The sequence below is a fragment of the Urocitellus parryii genome, chromosome 14 (genome assembly GCF_045843805.1).
Source record: "Urocitellus parryii isolate mUroPar1 chromosome 14, mUroPar1.hap1, whole genome shotgun sequence".
Taxonomy (NCBI): Eukaryota; Metazoa; Chordata; class Mammalia; order Rodentia; family Sciuridae; genus Urocitellus; species Urocitellus parryii.
The window spans coordinates 44,112,977-44,130,268 of record NC_135544.1 but is presented as its reverse complement, the minus strand read 5'-3'; the positions used below and the strand labels follow the sequence as shown (position 1 = coordinate 44,130,268).

The 17,292-nt window shown below is 31.8% G+C and overlaps 1 protein-coding gene across 1 annotated transcript in view; it reads left to right on the top strand.

Annotated features, from left to right (window-relative positions):
* Tll1 (tolloid like 1) overlaps positions 1 to 17,292 on the top strand; it is a 188,356-nt gene that overhangs the window by 157,422 nt on the left and 13,642 nt on the right. Inside the window, exons 16-18 of the mRNA XM_077792620.1 lie at positions 1,732 to 1,912; positions 10,626 to 10,751; positions 13,395 to 13,522. Coding sequence (XP_077648746.1) covers positions 1,732 to 1,912; positions 10,626 to 10,751; positions 13,395 to 13,522 — 435 coding nt within the window. The remainder of the gene's footprint in view (positions 1 to 1,731; positions 1,913 to 10,625; positions 10,752 to 13,394; positions 13,523 to 17,292) is intronic.

The following is a 17,292-nucleotide window of genomic DNA, read 5'->3' as shown; positions in this document are numbered from 1 at the left end:
GGCACTGTCTTCTAAAAGCATTGTTCTCATAGTCATAGTCCACATAAGGACCCTTTACAAACTTTATTAACATATCCTAGAACTCTGTTAATAGTGGTGGTACCATGAGAGAAGCCATCACAGAATTCTGCATGTTTTCTGAATATCTGTGCTGTTATGATCAGAGGCCTGAGCAAACACTTGAATTTCAGAATAATGGGTTAAGTTTAAACCTTCATTATTTTCTGCTTTATACTGAGATACCAAAGGAAAGTCAATGAAAAGAACTTTAGCCCTATAAGTATCCTCCTATAATATACTGAAGACCTCTTTAAACAAAAATCTCAGTTTTAACAAAGTAAGTAGAAAAGTTATCTCATTTTTCCTAGCATCATTTTGCTTATTTATCACCTAATTAATATCACCAGTAATTTGAGTTGACATAGTTCAAAGAACACATCATGCCCCAGGGTTCAATCGTGTGCATTGTTAAACCTTTCTAATTACACATTTATGTAATAAGGTCATTCATGTAAGATGTGTTCTTTAGAATGTGCCCTATTGGAACTTTGGAAGAGTGTATCATGGAACATTTGAGAGCCATAAATTGCTTAAGACTACCTGGCACTCACTTGCCTTCTTCCATTTGGGTATTGTTAGTGTATTACATATAAATCAGAATGAGTAGATCTCAATTTGGTATATATTCCTGCTTCCATTCCACTGAACAGAATTGCTATTGGTTTGTGATCCAGCTGCAAACCTACAAACTTGAAAAAAATAAGAAACATCAGTAATTTTCATAATTTGAAAGGAAACTGACTTTTTTTTTTTATTATATACCAAGGGTCTGTCTTTCCCTTTGAAAGTGAGTAATGGTGTTGTTATGATCAGAATGTCATGTTTCCATGACACAGAACAGGACTAAGCCAGACTCTGTCCACCCCCATACTCCATGTTTGATAACTATATTTTGGACAAGTTATATAAAAAAATTCTGAACCTCAGTTTTCTCATCTCTACAATGGAAAGGATTATTTCTGTTGCTAGTGTTTGATAGACTCAATCTACTAATATTATGTACATGACCTGTCATGTTTTGTAGAAAATAGAATACTATATAAATACTTTTTGCAGTTCCTTTTGAAATTTAAAGCAATTAAAAAAAAAGAATCAGAGAATGAAGCCAGGAGTAGTGGTGCACACCTGTAATCCCAGCAGCTCAGGGGGCTGAGGCAGGAGGATTGCAAGTTCAAAGCCAGCCTCAGCAATAGAAGGGGCTAAGCAACTCAGTGAGACACTGTATCTAAATAAAATACAAAATAGGGCTGGGGATGTGGCTCAGTGGTCAAGTGCCCCTGAGTCGAATCCTTGGTGAATTAAATAAATAAATAAAAGTAGTTTTTAAAAAATGAAAAAGTGACAAACTGCTGCTCTTCTGCCCATCATCACCATCATCTCAACAAATATTCATCTGAATTCTCCTTATGATTTTATCTTTTTTGAAAAAAAAATCACTTGCTACAAAGAAACAAGCATGTCAGTGTATATACAATCTAGAAGATTATTCTCTATGTTTCATACTTTTTATCTCAGAGTTGAACCATGTTCTTGATTTTCTTTAACCTGTCATTTCCAGTTTGACTACCATGGGAGCAAACAGGTAAAAAACATGATATACTTCTCAAATAAATGTCAATCATCTGGTACTATTGGTCTAGTGATTAGGACCACTGTGGGGTTTTTTTCCAGGTGTGCAAATACGATTATGTGGAGATCTGGAGTGGTCTTTCCTCTGACTCTAAACTGCATGGCAAATTCTGTGGCGCAGAAGTGCCGGAAGTGATCACATCCCAGTACAACAACATGAGGATTGAGTTCAAATCTGACAATACCGTATCCAAGAAAGGCTTCAAAGCACATTTTTTCTCAGGTATAAGTATTAACATGTTGTATGTGTATGTTACTGATGTTCAACATGGATTGGCTTAAATTTATGATCTTTTTTTCACAGTTTACTGTTGATAAACTTGGAGGCACAAAGGATGCATGATGATTTATCCTAGTATTAACATTTTTTTTACATAAGATATATTTAAAAGGAGCACTGATGAAAGGTTGACCCAAAATGATCAGATTTTATATAAATAAAGTCTGGTACAAATAACACAAAAATAGTGATACAATACTTCCAAGCAGTGACTAGTTGTTACAGGTATATGGGAATAATGATACCAGACTACCAGACAGTGGAATATTTTTCAATATTTTTTTTTTGGAAAATGTGTTCTTAGTTTTAGATTCTTTCATTTTGCAGCATATTTCTTCTTGTTATTGCTATATTTACATTCTTATTTTTAGGCCAGTAACAACATCATATTTTGCCTTGTTGCTACAGGCATGAATGTAGAAAGAGACTGAGAAATATGGAATTACAATTTTATTACAAATAACATAGTATGGGGTATACTTAATGTTTTATACTTCTGCGTTTAGAAATTGGCAACCAATTCAGAATACAATAAATAAAAACTTTCCCAATTTTACAAAAACATATAGAAACGTGAAATTTCCCTAGTTTCTCAATCTCAGAATGATTCATTATAAATACAATATTTCAAAACTCCAAGAACAGATAATACTGTAATAAACCTCAGTATAGGAATCTATTCTGCCTTTGCACAAAGCTAGCAAATAATTTAAAGCAACTAAATTCCAATTATGCTTTAATATTAGGTAATTTGGATTGAGTTAATTCAAAGTCCATTTACTCCAGTCCCCCTGAGTTTAAAATTAATGAGATTTACAATGTCCAGGGTTTGTTTGGGATTTGGGGGGGTAATTGAAGTTAATGGTTCACAAGCTCCATTGAGTTCCAATTCAGACATAAAAGTGCATTCAAAATACAGTGGGTCTCAGCTTACTTGCTCTTGTTCCCTTGCCTTCTCACAGATTTAATTACCTTTTAAAAATTCTTCTTAGGCATTTATTTAAGATTTATATTCTTAAAAGTAGAATGTGAATATCTTATTTTAATAAAAGAGACTTTCTTAGACTTCACTATTGTATAAATATCATGGACATGGTAGAGACAAAGCTACTTACCTCAAGCCATCTAAATAGTTATTTTAAAAAGTGAAATTATGAAGCAATTCAATTTTATCATAACATTCAAAGTATTCCTTTGCACATTACCTTGGTCACATACTTCAAGATTCTTTAAAAATGCATACTATACATACTGAATTCAAATTATGATTAAATTTAACAATTCTCGCAACAATTAAAATCACTTTCTGTTATTTTTGGTCAGACAAAATTTTCCAGATTAAAAAGCCAGATTATTTATCTGAATCTTTAGAACACTACTAGTAAAATATAAATGTGCTTTTTAAATTCTTAGAATGCAAACATGAATGCAGATGGTACTTTCATCACTTGAGAAGATAATAGATTTTATTGTTTTCTCTGTGTAGTGATGCTTTGCAGTATTAGCTGAGTATCTCAATAATACTCAGCAACTTATTTGCTATAAGTCATGTTCACTAATACAATCATTTAGAAAACTATCTGTTTTTAGTATTTAAACACACACACACATGCTACATGCAGTGTTTATTTCATTTTAGAAGAATCTAGCTTATACTGATGGAATGAAGGTAGTTACATAAAATGAACAATGAAGTGCAGGAGGAAACTAAACTCTGGACATTCATATTATATTGGTATGTTCATTTCTATGTTTATTTGAAAGATGAGCTGCTGAGGAGTTAACACATTGCTCAGGGTCACAAAGCATTTAAACCCTATTCTGTCTTGGTTCACAGACAATTCTCTTAACCATATAAGCAGATTATGACCTTTGCAAGGGGCATTAATAATGAATGTGTGCCATTCAACATCCTTATGACCTGAAAAACAATAGATATGCTTTTCATTTCTTTATTAGATTACTTTTTTGTAAAGTGTGAAATAATCATCATTAAGTATAAATTTTCAATGTTCCTTTTGATGCATTGAAAAGACCTTTTATTTTGCCATATTTATATTTAAAATATTATGGTTCTGGATGATACCTATTGTACAGCTTATTTCCTGGGAGTTTCTCTCAGTGGGGAATGTGTGTGCTCAAGAAAACAGAAGGTAAAAACATTCTATTTGTAGTAAATTACCATTGTGGTACCATAAAGAGATGGATGTAAATAAGGATTTAGATAACTAAATGATCTTAGACTGATAATCTTACAAAATTATAACCTACAAAAGTTCATCATTTTAATAAATAGGTTTATTCACATTGAAAATATTATTTAATAGTTCTATTGCTTTAAGTGTCATAAAATAATTTGTCAAAAATCATATATTTTATTGTAACTACATTTATTAGAAAGTAACTATGTAAACCACGGTCATACTATACTTCACAACAAAATTGAAGGATTTTTTTAATGTTAAAATCCATGATTGGGGGATTTTTAAAGTGCATTATTAGTTTTATTGTCACAGATTCTTTAGAAAACAATCAGGCATAGAGATCAAGAGTCATTAATATGACTATTCTGTTTGTCTCAGAAATCCCATTCTTTTGGGAGACTCTCATAAATATCCTCACATCAAGAAAGATTTAAATATAATGAGATACTGATAGAAATTTGGACAAAATAGTGTGACAATCAAAAAAATAGCAAGTTATAGCAAATAGACTCTTGTGCCATAAATATAGTTCAATGACTAAACGGTGCAAAAAGTTGTAGATGATAAAATATTAATAGAAATCTAGGTATAAAACTATGCACTGTGCTTATAACTAAGCATGTGATTTGATACAAACCTGAAAGTTAACCATTTAAAAACACTGAAAATACTTCTGCTAAAGTGGGAAGACAGTGCCTTATAGTAAACTCCAATTAATCTCAGAGCATTTCTCTGATTTAAATATAAAGTAACTTTTGAAGAAAAATCCTTAAATAATATTTCTAACTATCTGTTTCTTAAAAAATATTTCTAGATTTGCAAAACATTGCCTGATGGACTCTGATCTTTTCTAAGTGAAGAAAATTTTAAGTTTTTATATTTATTGTTATTCAATATTAATATAAGAAAAAAATCAATAGAAGTGAATCAGAACAAGTTAATTTGTAATTATCTTATTACAGACAATAAAATAAGAATGTAAATATATTTTATGGGAACTTAGTCCTAAATAGTAACATTTATAGCCAGTGTTTTAAAATTTCAAAAGTAGTTATGGCTTTATATAATCTTAACAAGGGGTATAACATAACGTGTTCAATTATTTTCTTATTCTTTTCCTAATAACAATTACAAAGGAATTCAATAACAATAAAAAAACAGTATTTGGTGATAAGTTATCCCACAGTATTTGGAAAGGAAAGCAATTTGAAAATAAATTTAAACTTCCTTGAAGTCATACATAACAAAAGAGGTGAAGAGCTATATTTAAATTTTAATGTGTGCAATGAAATAAAGTACTTATAGTGCTGTTTCTAACATACAATCTACATGGTTATTTTATTAGATAAATGGTATCTATTTTTACACATAACCTCAGATTTTTAAATAAGTATTTTTTTAGATTTAAGAAATGGAATCAAAAGGATGTTTCCAAGAACTTATTAGCAGAATAATTAACATCAATGATTTCTGTCACTTCCATGTTCATGAAACTAAGAAACTCTTATATATCAATTCTAATTAAGCTTCATAAATTAGTTATTAAAATGTCATAGCTTGAAATGTGGGAAGTTAATGGATTTTATAGCAGAAAAGCTTTTAACCTGCTCTACAAAAATCAAAGTGTGATGCACTGTAATGATTCCAGAATATATTTTCAGAACAAATGAAGGAACTAATATTTAAGAAAATAAAGAAATTAGGAATATCAAAATAAGGCTATTGGGATATTAACTAGAATTATAAGTCTATTCAATTTTTTAAGATAATTCAGAATATAGTAACATGGGCATTTTCTAGAAGATATCTAATCCAAGAATTGCTGAAGGAGATTTGTTATTAGATTAATAATAATGATTTATTTTATATGCTGATAAAATAAAACTCAATTTTATGTGATATCGTTTTTGAACACAGGGGTATAAGCCTGCATAGGTATACACAATAGAGTTTGTCTAGTTTAAGTGATAAGGCAAAGTTAGCTATATACCTCTCAGAACAAAGTTATTTTTCTTAGAACAGGTTACGCCCAAAGAAGTATTAGTAGAAATTTATGCATGCAAATCTGCAACATTTGGAGAACTTGATAGGATTTTTAAAAATTATAACATTCACAATTTGGAAATAACTTTAAGTAGTGGGCATTGAGCATGGAGTGCACCTTTGTTAGGCAACCCTGTACAATGAAAAGACTCAGTAATGACTTCTATGATAATCAGAACACCAAATTTGAAAAAGAAAACTTTCAATAGCAATCTTCCTCAGGGATAATTTAATGGGAATGTGATCTAACTATTATTGATAGACCTAGTGACTTGCTTAGTGACAAAAATAGAATGAAACTGAAGTTTGCCTTCTCCCAGTTCATTTTGGTCTGTAAAAATGCAGAGTAAGATAAAACAATTTTCATTTCAATATTTCTAATTATAAATTCAAGTGATTTTGTCTGACACATTCATCTTCCTCTCACAGATATGTCTTCATAAACATTTTTATACTATTTTTCTCATGGAATGGTTGTTGATATTTGTAGATAACATTCAATCTAATATCACCCTAACAAATGTATAAATATTGGTGTGATTAATTATCAGTAATAATGTAGCTACAATATTCCTACACAGTTTTGAATCCTGCTTCCAAGTTTTCAATATTAGTAAGATTTAATATTTGCATATTTATGGAAAGAGCTATAGTCAGTGTTGTAGCTCTCAGAGTTTATCTTCTTCGCTCTCTAAAGGTGATAATTTATTGAATAGTTTTGTGTTGTGTGTGCTGTGTTTGTGTGTGTGCATGAGTACTGTATGTATCTCTTAATTCCAGACCTGAGGATTTGGTTTGAGAATATTTGCTTTCCTATATGTTGCTGTTCTGTTGCATGGAATGTTTACTTCTTTTTCCTACAGATAAGGAAGCTTTCTGCAAAGAGAAAATTTTTATTTTTGAATCTTGCAAGAACTTGTTACAGGTTGCCACTTCAGTTCCAACCAGTATGTATTATTCATAGACTGATGACCTCTGATAGTCTCAGAGGTATGCTACAGGCTCTGATGGGAAAATACCACCTCCCTTCTCCTAATAATAGAACTTTTCTTCATCTAACACAGAATGGAAAACAGACATGTCCATTCCCAAGACTGGGCCTCTTTTCCATCTACAGAAGAGAATTTTTTTTTTCTCTTCACAAAATATTTGTTTCTCCTACTAATAAAAACTATTAATTTTTCTTCATTGTGTGTCTACTCTATGAAAATGCCAGAAAATTTCAAATGAATAATTGATTGAATTCTCAATAATTTAATTGATTATGCAGACATTTTAAGAAATGTTGAATACTCTGCATCCTCCTCCCTTTCCCTTTTTCTTGAATTCTTCATTCTGTGAAAAGTCTGTGAAGTTAGGTCCTGAGAGGGGAAAAGGGACAACATTAGTCAATCGTGGTTGTTAAGGTTTCTCCCCCATACCCTGCTAGTTTGATGGCCTTTCATAAGTAAGAAATACAGAACATATTGGTGGAATTCTTCCTTTATGATATTGTTGTTTCTCACAAACGAAGAAAATCCAAAACTGAATTTACTTTAATTAGAATAGTTAATTAATTATCTTTATTAAAAATATCTTCAAACGACTCCAATGTATTCACTATTTTCTAGACAAACTATTAAGTTAAAAAAATATGGGCGTTTTTTTTTTGTTGTTGTTGTTGTCTGCATGATGTAAAACATCTGGCTCATTTTAAGTATTCCAATGATTTCATGAAATTTTCTCTTTTCATATGACCATTTGACACAAGGAGCTCAGTTTTAGATGCTACCTTTCTGGAAATGATAACTTCCCTCTGCTGCTTTTAGTTACAATTTTGATTAGTCCAGTTTTGCATCTTGGCTAAAGCATAGATTAACCCATAAATATATTCTAGCAGCCTAATTGATGACTTTCAACTTTCATGGAACCTTGACTAAAATAAGAAACAAGCCATGTGGGTATGGAGGGAGGCAGGAAACACAGACAAACTGGGGAAGTAAAAAATAACAGATACTTAGAAAATAATGACTACATCAATAATAATATAATAATAATGCTTCATCTTCTAGTTCTACAATTTATCCTGTTTTTCTTCTTCTCCTCCTCTTTCTTCCAAATATTATTTGAAAAGTTATTTTTTTCAGCACAATAGAAATAAGAATAATTGTTTGAAAAAAAAAAACTATTAAAATATGATTGGTTTTACTTGGAATTCTTTCAGTTACCACTACTACAGCTCAGCTATGCCCTATGAGGTCCTGAAACTAATCACACTTGGAAAGAATAGCTAGTGAAATGATATTCCTACTAGAATGAAGTTTGATGTGTTGGAATTATTTTGACTATACAATGAGTATGGATTTAAACACTCTGTAAGAATACATGTGTTCTTTTAACATTTTGGTGCTTCCCATGCATGACCATCCAGACAGGTACCAATGAAAGGAGGTTTCAGGCAACTTCACCCCCACAGGGTGGGTTCTTGAGCAGTCCATTTGTTTACCAGTCAGTTACAAAAGGGAACAAATGTTCTCTAAGCTACTTTGCTTACAATGGTTAGGTTTTCATACCATTCTCGAAAGTCTAGTTGACCATAATACATTCTGAAGTTCATTCTATTGGGTCTTATTTTAAATACAACAAATCATCATTATATAAACATTTTCATAAGAAGTGTGTTTCTATTTCAGAGTAATTGTACCACCAGAAAAAATTTTTAAATAGTCCTTTTTCATTTAATGAAGAAGATTTTTATCTATATTCACTCATGAGGAAGGCTTTTTCTAAAGCTTCTTATGATAAAATAATATATTTAAAAAATTTACTGCTGAACTATGTGAATTAGGAAATGCAAGCAAGTGAAAAGATAGCAATAATAAATATAATTTACCATCCATCCGTTCTGTTTTTATCTTTCATAATTCATAATCTTCAGTGTTGACACAGTTAAGGTAATGGGGTTTAAGATATGATAAATTGATCTAAAATTAACTTTGTGATGTTAATTCTCTATTAATTTCTGCTTTCTTATGCAGTTTGGTGTTTGTTACTCTTTTAGAGATTAACTATCTTTATTTATTTATTTTTTTTGCTTAGTTCCCATAATAAGCATTAAAAGAATCATGAAAATGTCAAGGATAGGCAGAGAAAACATAAATCACAAATTTACTGATTCTTACATATTCTTTAAAGCCTGGAGAATACCTGTATGTATTTGAAATATTCTGCCAATGTATGAATGTATCCTGTAACCTGTGTGTGCTTGTCATGGCAATCTTTAAAAGTGGAAAAAGTAGATGCATCTTTCAAAATTGCTAGCAGATTATTTAATAAAAATAAACAAAAAATATATAAAAGCCAAAATAGCAAACTGTTTGTCATGTGAACTCACTATTTCTCACCAGCAAAATCAGCTGACAGTGAAAAATTTGAATTCATCTCACCTCTGACATGACTGTACTGTGTCCTTTTTGTTCTCTGTGTGTGGGAGTGATGAACGTCTGAGTGATATGCCACCGTATATGTGTGTCAGGAGCAACCTGCCAGTTTGGCTTAAAGGGACGTGCCAGCCATGGGATGACAGCTGAGTAACATAGTGTGACAGCTGATGCCTGTCACTGAATCGACTGCCTGTTAATCTAGTTTGGCTTTCTCCCTGTAGTGAATATATTGACTATTTCCTAAAGCTCATATTTCCTATTTTAACCTTTACTTCTAGCACACTAAAAGCCTTTTTAGAGGATGACTTATTAATAAACTAGTCTGCCAGAGTAGATTTGTTTAAAATATAAATTAACTTTCATCTTTAAGATGGTCTAACGATGTCTTTTCTGTCTTGGAATGTTTTGAAATGTCCAGATTCATTAATGCCAAGCATATCTGCAAAGTTAATGAAAAAAAAATCAACTACAGTAGTTATACTGAGTGATTTTTTTTAAAGCAATTATATACAAATCTTGGAAACTTGTTTAGCCTCTGTCTGTACACCATGGTTAATATAATGAAGGATTTGACCACTACGTAAATGCTGTTTCTTGCCTTCATTAGAGCTACTAGTGATTTTAAATTCATTTCTAAAAATTCACAATCACTGTGTGGATTAATTGGGAAAGGATCTGTTGACTGTTTTTTTCCCTACTCAAAAGTTTTACTCCAGTATAGAAGTGAAAGAATATTGTAAGTTGTTATCCTAGCACAAGTATTCTCAGAAACTCATTCCATGGTACAAGGCTCCTAGCTAAACAAGAAAAGGGTAAAACTAAGACACCTTAAATTTCTATTTTTTTTAAATGTTGATCACAGGGGGAGTTGTGACTTAGTTTACCCTTGGCCATTGCTCGCCTCCATAAGTGACTGTCCTTTAAGAGCGTTTTTTTTTTTTTTTTTTAAAGCTACTTACTAAACTATGGGGTTTATTTCCTTGCTAGACAAAGATGAATGTTCTAAGGATAATGGTGGGTGTCAGCAGGAATGCGTCAACACGGTGGGAAGCTACATGTGTCAGTGCCGTAACGGATTTGTGCTGCATGAGAATAAACATGACTGCAAGGAAGGTATGGAAAGAAATGTCCTTTTCTTGACAACATCTCAAATTTTATGTGTTTTGAAAAATGTTCTGCTTCTAAGGAGAGTTAATCATATCAATGAGTTGAATAATCAGAGGTCAAAAATAAAAATTAAAAAGAAAATTTGTGAAATGTTTATAGATCCCATATAATATAATATAATTGTAAACCTCATTATATTACCAAAAGATTTTACATATCACATGTGGGCACCATTAGAGTAACTTGTATATGAGATACATAAGTTGCTGTGAAGCCATCTGGTAGCCAAAAATCAACTTGTGATCCTCAGGTCTTTATAGAATAGACCTTACAACACTATCCGTATATAAACTGAACTTCTGAAAAATGTTTTAAATTTGGTGTTATAGCCCTCCCCCAAATTTCTCATACATGAGCTTCATGAGTGATGTGCCTTAAATATCAGACATATCAAGCTCAAATGTCTACCAAGGGAAAGACATTTGAAAATGGTATATGCCATTTAAAGTTTTAAGTCAGGGTTTGGCCAGAAAATAAAAAGCAAGCACACTAGTAGCACAATACTAGCCTGCCAGATTTTGTTTCCAAAGTCTTAAAAAAATTCCAAGATTTTTAAAAACAATAATTTTATTCCCCTCAGCTACTCTGAGTTATATGGAAACAGGAGATAATTATTCAGGTCTTATTTCTTCCTTTGAGAGTCTACTCTGGAATTTTCTACTTAAATTGGATTTATGCCTATTTCAAAAAGAGAACTATTAAGTAAGTTTTTTTTTTTTATAACTACTCATCATTCTGTGTATGTACATTGGAAGGACCTGACTAAAATCCCAGTTAGATAATGGACTTCTTGTATATACCTTAGAATTGTAAGTTGGCAAGTTTTCTTTCTTTCTTTCTTTCTTTCTTTCTTTCTTTCTTTCTTTCTTTCTTTCTTTTTTTCTTTTTTGAAGAAAATGGCATTGAACAGGATCATATGCAACCAGGCATTTTTTTTTCTCTCTGCTTTCCTGTATGAGCATATTTGTAACTTGGTAGTATATGCTATTAAATCAACAGTCTGGGCAACAGGCCCAGAATTTTTTTGTTTTTCTTCAGAAATGGAAGGTAATTCAGAGAAAAACACAAAGCAGCTTTTGCAGAATGTGCATGTCTCAGAGATAACAAATATCTTCCTAATATTTTAAGTAGCTAATATTTCCAGAAGTAATTTTATAGAAAACTTCCATTTAGATAGAATGATGTCCAAGTACCCTTTAATAAAATTAATTTTTATTGCCAGGAAAAAGGTTGAATTTTCTTTTACCTTTGCTGTAGCATATGCACCTTATATAGTTTAGCAGTAAGCCTGTTTGCTTTGTTGCAGGCTATTGTAAATCAGGTAGACTCCATATTTCATGTGGCAAGGCAAAAACAGGGATTATGGAATTTAAGAAACCCTTTCCATAATGGGATCCAGAATTTTTCTTTCTTTCTTGTTATTTTTCTTTCCCACCCCCAGAGTTGGAATGGAACCAGGGCCCGCTCTTGTCTTGCTACATAATCCTCATTTGTTTGCCAGAAGCTGAATGTCACCTGTATCTTCTTGATATTCCTCCACATTGCAAATCCAAATCTTCCTATGGAGAACTATTGTGGTTAAGATGAAGGTGTAGATTAAGGAATGCAATAATGGCAGCAGTGATAACATCAATTGCATGAATTTGTATTGAGCATGGACCCTTGTTGTGTGGCCCTGCAGTATGCTGGTATATTGTTTATATAGTAAATTAATTTCCCCAAATAGATTCCTTGGAAAATTTTAGAAAATCATTTATAGTTTACAATGGGATACACAATATGTAACAAATAATTCCAGCCTAAACCAGGATCTCTAGGGTATAGCTTCACAAATTACACACAGTGAACACAGCCTGATGATATCAAATACTTTGAAACTTGATACTAAGTATGGAATGGTCTCGTCTGAACTGATAGAAACATAAGAAATTTTATGCTAATGGAATGAGATATTCTTTCTTGTTTAAAAGCTGTCTCCAAGGCTAAGGAGCTATTTTTTTTTATCCCTAGTGCTTCATTTTGCTTTAATGAAATTGAGGTTAATTTATTTTGGCAACTAAAACTGTGACTTAGGTTTTTAAGTGTATACTTCACTAAGGGAGAGAGAAAATATAAATATATAATTTCTAAAATGCTTTAATGATATTAATTAGATGAAAGTGATGTTCTGTTAATGGGGAAATAAAAAAAGATTTTAAAATGGCATAGTTCATTGATTTTTGTTTGTAGCAAGGCATTACATATTTTGCAAAATCCAGTGTTGATATTCTTGATTGTCAATATATGTTGCTCTATTAAAGTCTGAGTTTATGGATCCAGCAGTTTAAAATAGGAGTTCCTTTTATTTTAGGCATTTATCTGATTTGTGGCAAACACTTAATTTCCAGTGAGTCAGACAACAAACATTGCATGATTATGCTCAGCAACTTATTTGCCAAAGCAGATGAATATGATAACAGAGACCAGAGTGATGATTAGCTAGTATTCAGAAAGATCTTTCAACAGAGCAGTGGGCAAATAGGCTGCTTGTTTTCTGGCCCAGTCCTGGGCTAGATTCCACACTGACTGATATTATCGTTATTGGCACAGCTGAGTGTGAACAGAAGATCCACAGCCCAAGTGGCCTCATCACCAGTCCCAACTGGCCAGACAAGTATCCAAGCAGGAAGGAGTGCACATGGGAAATCAGCTCCACCCCTGGCCACCGGATCAAACTGGTAAGTTAGCCCATTTTCTTTCTATTGAGCTATAGACCCATGTCTTTTGCAGCTAGCACATGGTGGTGGTGGGTGGGGGGGTTGTTTATTCAATTGAATTGAATCAGTAGATAGCTGGGAAAGATTTTTCTTCTCATGCTTACTTACACTAACCAATTCTTGATTTCCTAGATCAAAGTGACAGCCATGTTGTTCTCCTGTAAGGATTCTTTTACTTTATACTTTAGAGGGCATTATCAAAGTAACTACAAACAACAAAGTTTATTACCTAATGTTACTTGGTAATGATGTTTCCAAAGGGGAGAATAAATGAAGGAACCAAAAAAAAAAAAAAAAAAAAAAACCAAAAAACAGAAAGAAAGAAAGAAAGAAAGAAAAGGAAATTCATTAAAAAAAAACAGAATAATCATTTACTTAAACACAAGTTATACAACTTAATATATTCTACTAGTTATGTCAATTCTATATGCTTCCTATACAAAAAATGTATGTTTTCTTACAATAGAATGGATATTATCTTATGGTGTGTAAAGTATCATTTTTGTATAATCTATTGTCCTCTAATAAGATACTGATATTCCTATTTTTTTCTCACATGTTATTCTATGTGAGTCATTTAAATATGAACACAAAATTTGTCTTCCCTTTTACATTTTTTAAATTGGTTGTCTGATAGTAAATATTTCATTATAGATTATAGAATCTATAAATTATGCACTTTAAAGAAATAAAATAATGGAAATATAGAAAATTAAACTATTTCCTACAATATGCTATTTTTGGAAGCCAAGAAAATGCTAGCTAGCAAGGATTAGGACATACTGTAGGAAGCACTATAGTAATGAAAAAAAATATTTTAGGAAAGAGGCTACCAATCCAAGGTAGTTCCCTGGACCATTTGAGCCATAAGGTTAATTTGTAATTTTCGTGTTTGGATCTTTTCATTCAGTGAATTTATTTCATTTCATGTTATTTTATTAGCCAATAAAGAGGCTTTATTCAAATGTGGTATTATGATAAAATCAGAGACAGCAACAAAACATTCATATCCCTAGTATGGATTTCCATCCATCCATTTGCTGTATTTGTGACTGAAATGAACTAGTGTCTCTGTCTGAAAAATCACTCACAAATACAGCAAATGGAGGGAACTCCATTCCTCTCAGCTAAATGCTGAGATGATAGCCCTGTAGGAACTCCATTGCTTTCTAGTCCTGTCCAAGGTCCTGATTGAGAGGACAATTCGCTGAACCTTATGGGCTGAAATGTGGAGGCTGCATCTATTCAGCAACACAGCCAGCTAATTCAGTTTGGAAAATGGATTTTCCTGATCGCATGAATTTATGTAGATCATAATTTTGTCAGAATATTCTGAAGAAGTTCCTCTTATGTTGTATAGAGAATATATACAGTATCACTTTTGGAAGATATTTCATTGAGTGTAGAATTCTAGGATGTTTTGCACTTCAAACACCTTACTCCAATGGGATTTTCAGGCTTTCAAAGTTTCCAATAATTTGTAAATTTTATCTTTATTCTGTATAAAGAATAATTTTGTCTATGGATACCTTCAATTTTTTATTTTTATTAGAAGTTTGAATATAATGTGTCTGTTTATGGTGGGTTTGTTTAGATATGTGTCTGTTTAGTAATTTTCTAAAAGTCACCTTCTCAAAGTTCTCTACAATTTCTGCATTCTTGAAATTCAAAAGTTTTACAGCATTCTTCTGCACCACTGTGTCTCTTCTTCCAGATTCAAAGTAAATGTTTGATATCTTCCAACAACACTTGCATGTTGTCTTAATTTTTGTCACTTGTTTTAAGTTTCAGTAATTCCAACTGATGTTTCTTCAAGTTCAGTGACTGTTTCTTTAGCTATCTTGAATCTCTATGAACTTTTAAAAAGCACTCTGTCTTTTTTACCTTTTTGTTATTCATCTTTCTAGTATTCCCATTTAATTCACTGTTATAGGTTCCATCCGTGTTGGTCAATTTGGGCTACAGTAGACAGAGTGACAGAAACTTATTTTCTTACAGTTCTGGAGATCAGAAATTGCCTATAGGGTTGGTGTTTGGGGGGCGCTTCTTTTTTCCTGTTCCCCTTTTCTCTTTATGCATGTGTAAGGAAAGGATTTTAGGTTTTTTTTACTCTTCTTATGAAGACATCAGTTTTATAGGATTAAAGCTCTACTCCTTTAAATTAATTTAACCTAAATTACCTCCCTACAAGTCTTAGCTCTATGTATTGTCACAAATACAGTCAAGCCAAGAAATGAAATGTTTTAGCAAAATGTTCTTTGTATGATTGGTGAACACTGGTTTAATTTCAGAGAAAAAATTATCTGCCACGGAGTTTCCCCCTTGTTTTGATCTATCAGTTTTACAGTTGTAGGACTTACATTTGTCTTTAATTCATTTTTATTTTGAGTTGATTTTAGTATTTGGCATGAGAGAAGGGTCCACTTTCATGCCCCTGCATGTGGATATCTGGTTTCCCCCAACAACATTTATTGACGAGATCATACTTTCCCCATTTTGTGTTTGCAGCACCTGCATCAAAACTCAGTTTGCTGTAAATTAATGGATTTATTTCTCAGCTCCCAATTCTGTTCCATTGATCCATGTGTCTGTTTTTGTGCCAATACCATGCTATTCTGAATGCTACAGCTTTGGAGTGTGTGTTGAAGCCAAGTAGTGCAATGTCTCCAACTTTGTTGTTCTTACTCAAATTGCTTTGGGTATTTGGGGTCTCTTCTAATTCCATACAATTTTTAGAATTGTTTTCTCTAATTTGTGTGAAGAATGTTATTGGTATTTGATAGAGAGAATTTTTTGAATTTGTAGATTGCTTTGGCTAACATGGATATTTTAACAATATTAACTTTCATTCCATGAACATGGGATATCTTTTCATTTATTGATATCTTCTTCAATTTCTTTCAGCAGTGTTTTATAATTTTCAGTATAGACATCTTTCACCTTCTTGGTTAAATTTATTCCCAACTGTTGTATTTGTAGCTATTGTAAATAAGATAGTTTCCTGTTAGTATATATAGAAATGCTCTTGATATTTATATATTGATTTTTGTACCCTGAAATTCCAGAGAATTAATTAGCCTAACAGTTTGAGTCTTTAGTTTGTTTATTTTTGTTTTGTTTTAATATAAGACCACATTATCTGCAAACAGTGACAGTTTCACTTCTTTCTTTGTGATATGTATGCCTTTTATTTCTTTCTCATATTTTATCACTCTGGCTAGGACCTCCAGTATTATAGTGAGAAGAGGTGGCAAAAGTGGCATCTGTTTCTTATCTCAGATCTTACAGGAAAAGTTTCTCATTTTTTTCTCCTGAGTATTATGCTGACTATGGGTTTATCATATATGACTTTTATTTGTTGATATAGATTTCTTCTGTAATATTTTGTTGAGAGTTTCATTATGAAAACTTTGAAATTTTGTTAAATGCTTTCTACTTATCTATTGAAATAATCATCTGGGTTTTGTCCTTTATTATGTTAATGTGATGTATGACAACTATTATATGCATATATGCAGTATCCCTGCATTATTGGGGGATTAATTCTACTTGATCATGGTCAATGATCTTTTTAATTTGTTGAATTATATTACTAGTATTTTATTGAGAATTTTTAACATCTATGTTTATCAGGATTATTAGCCTTTTGTATAGACTTATGAATATGAAATTCAGTCTTAACAAATGAAAATGTTGCTAATGCTTCCTTTTCAGAAAGATTCTTATTTAGA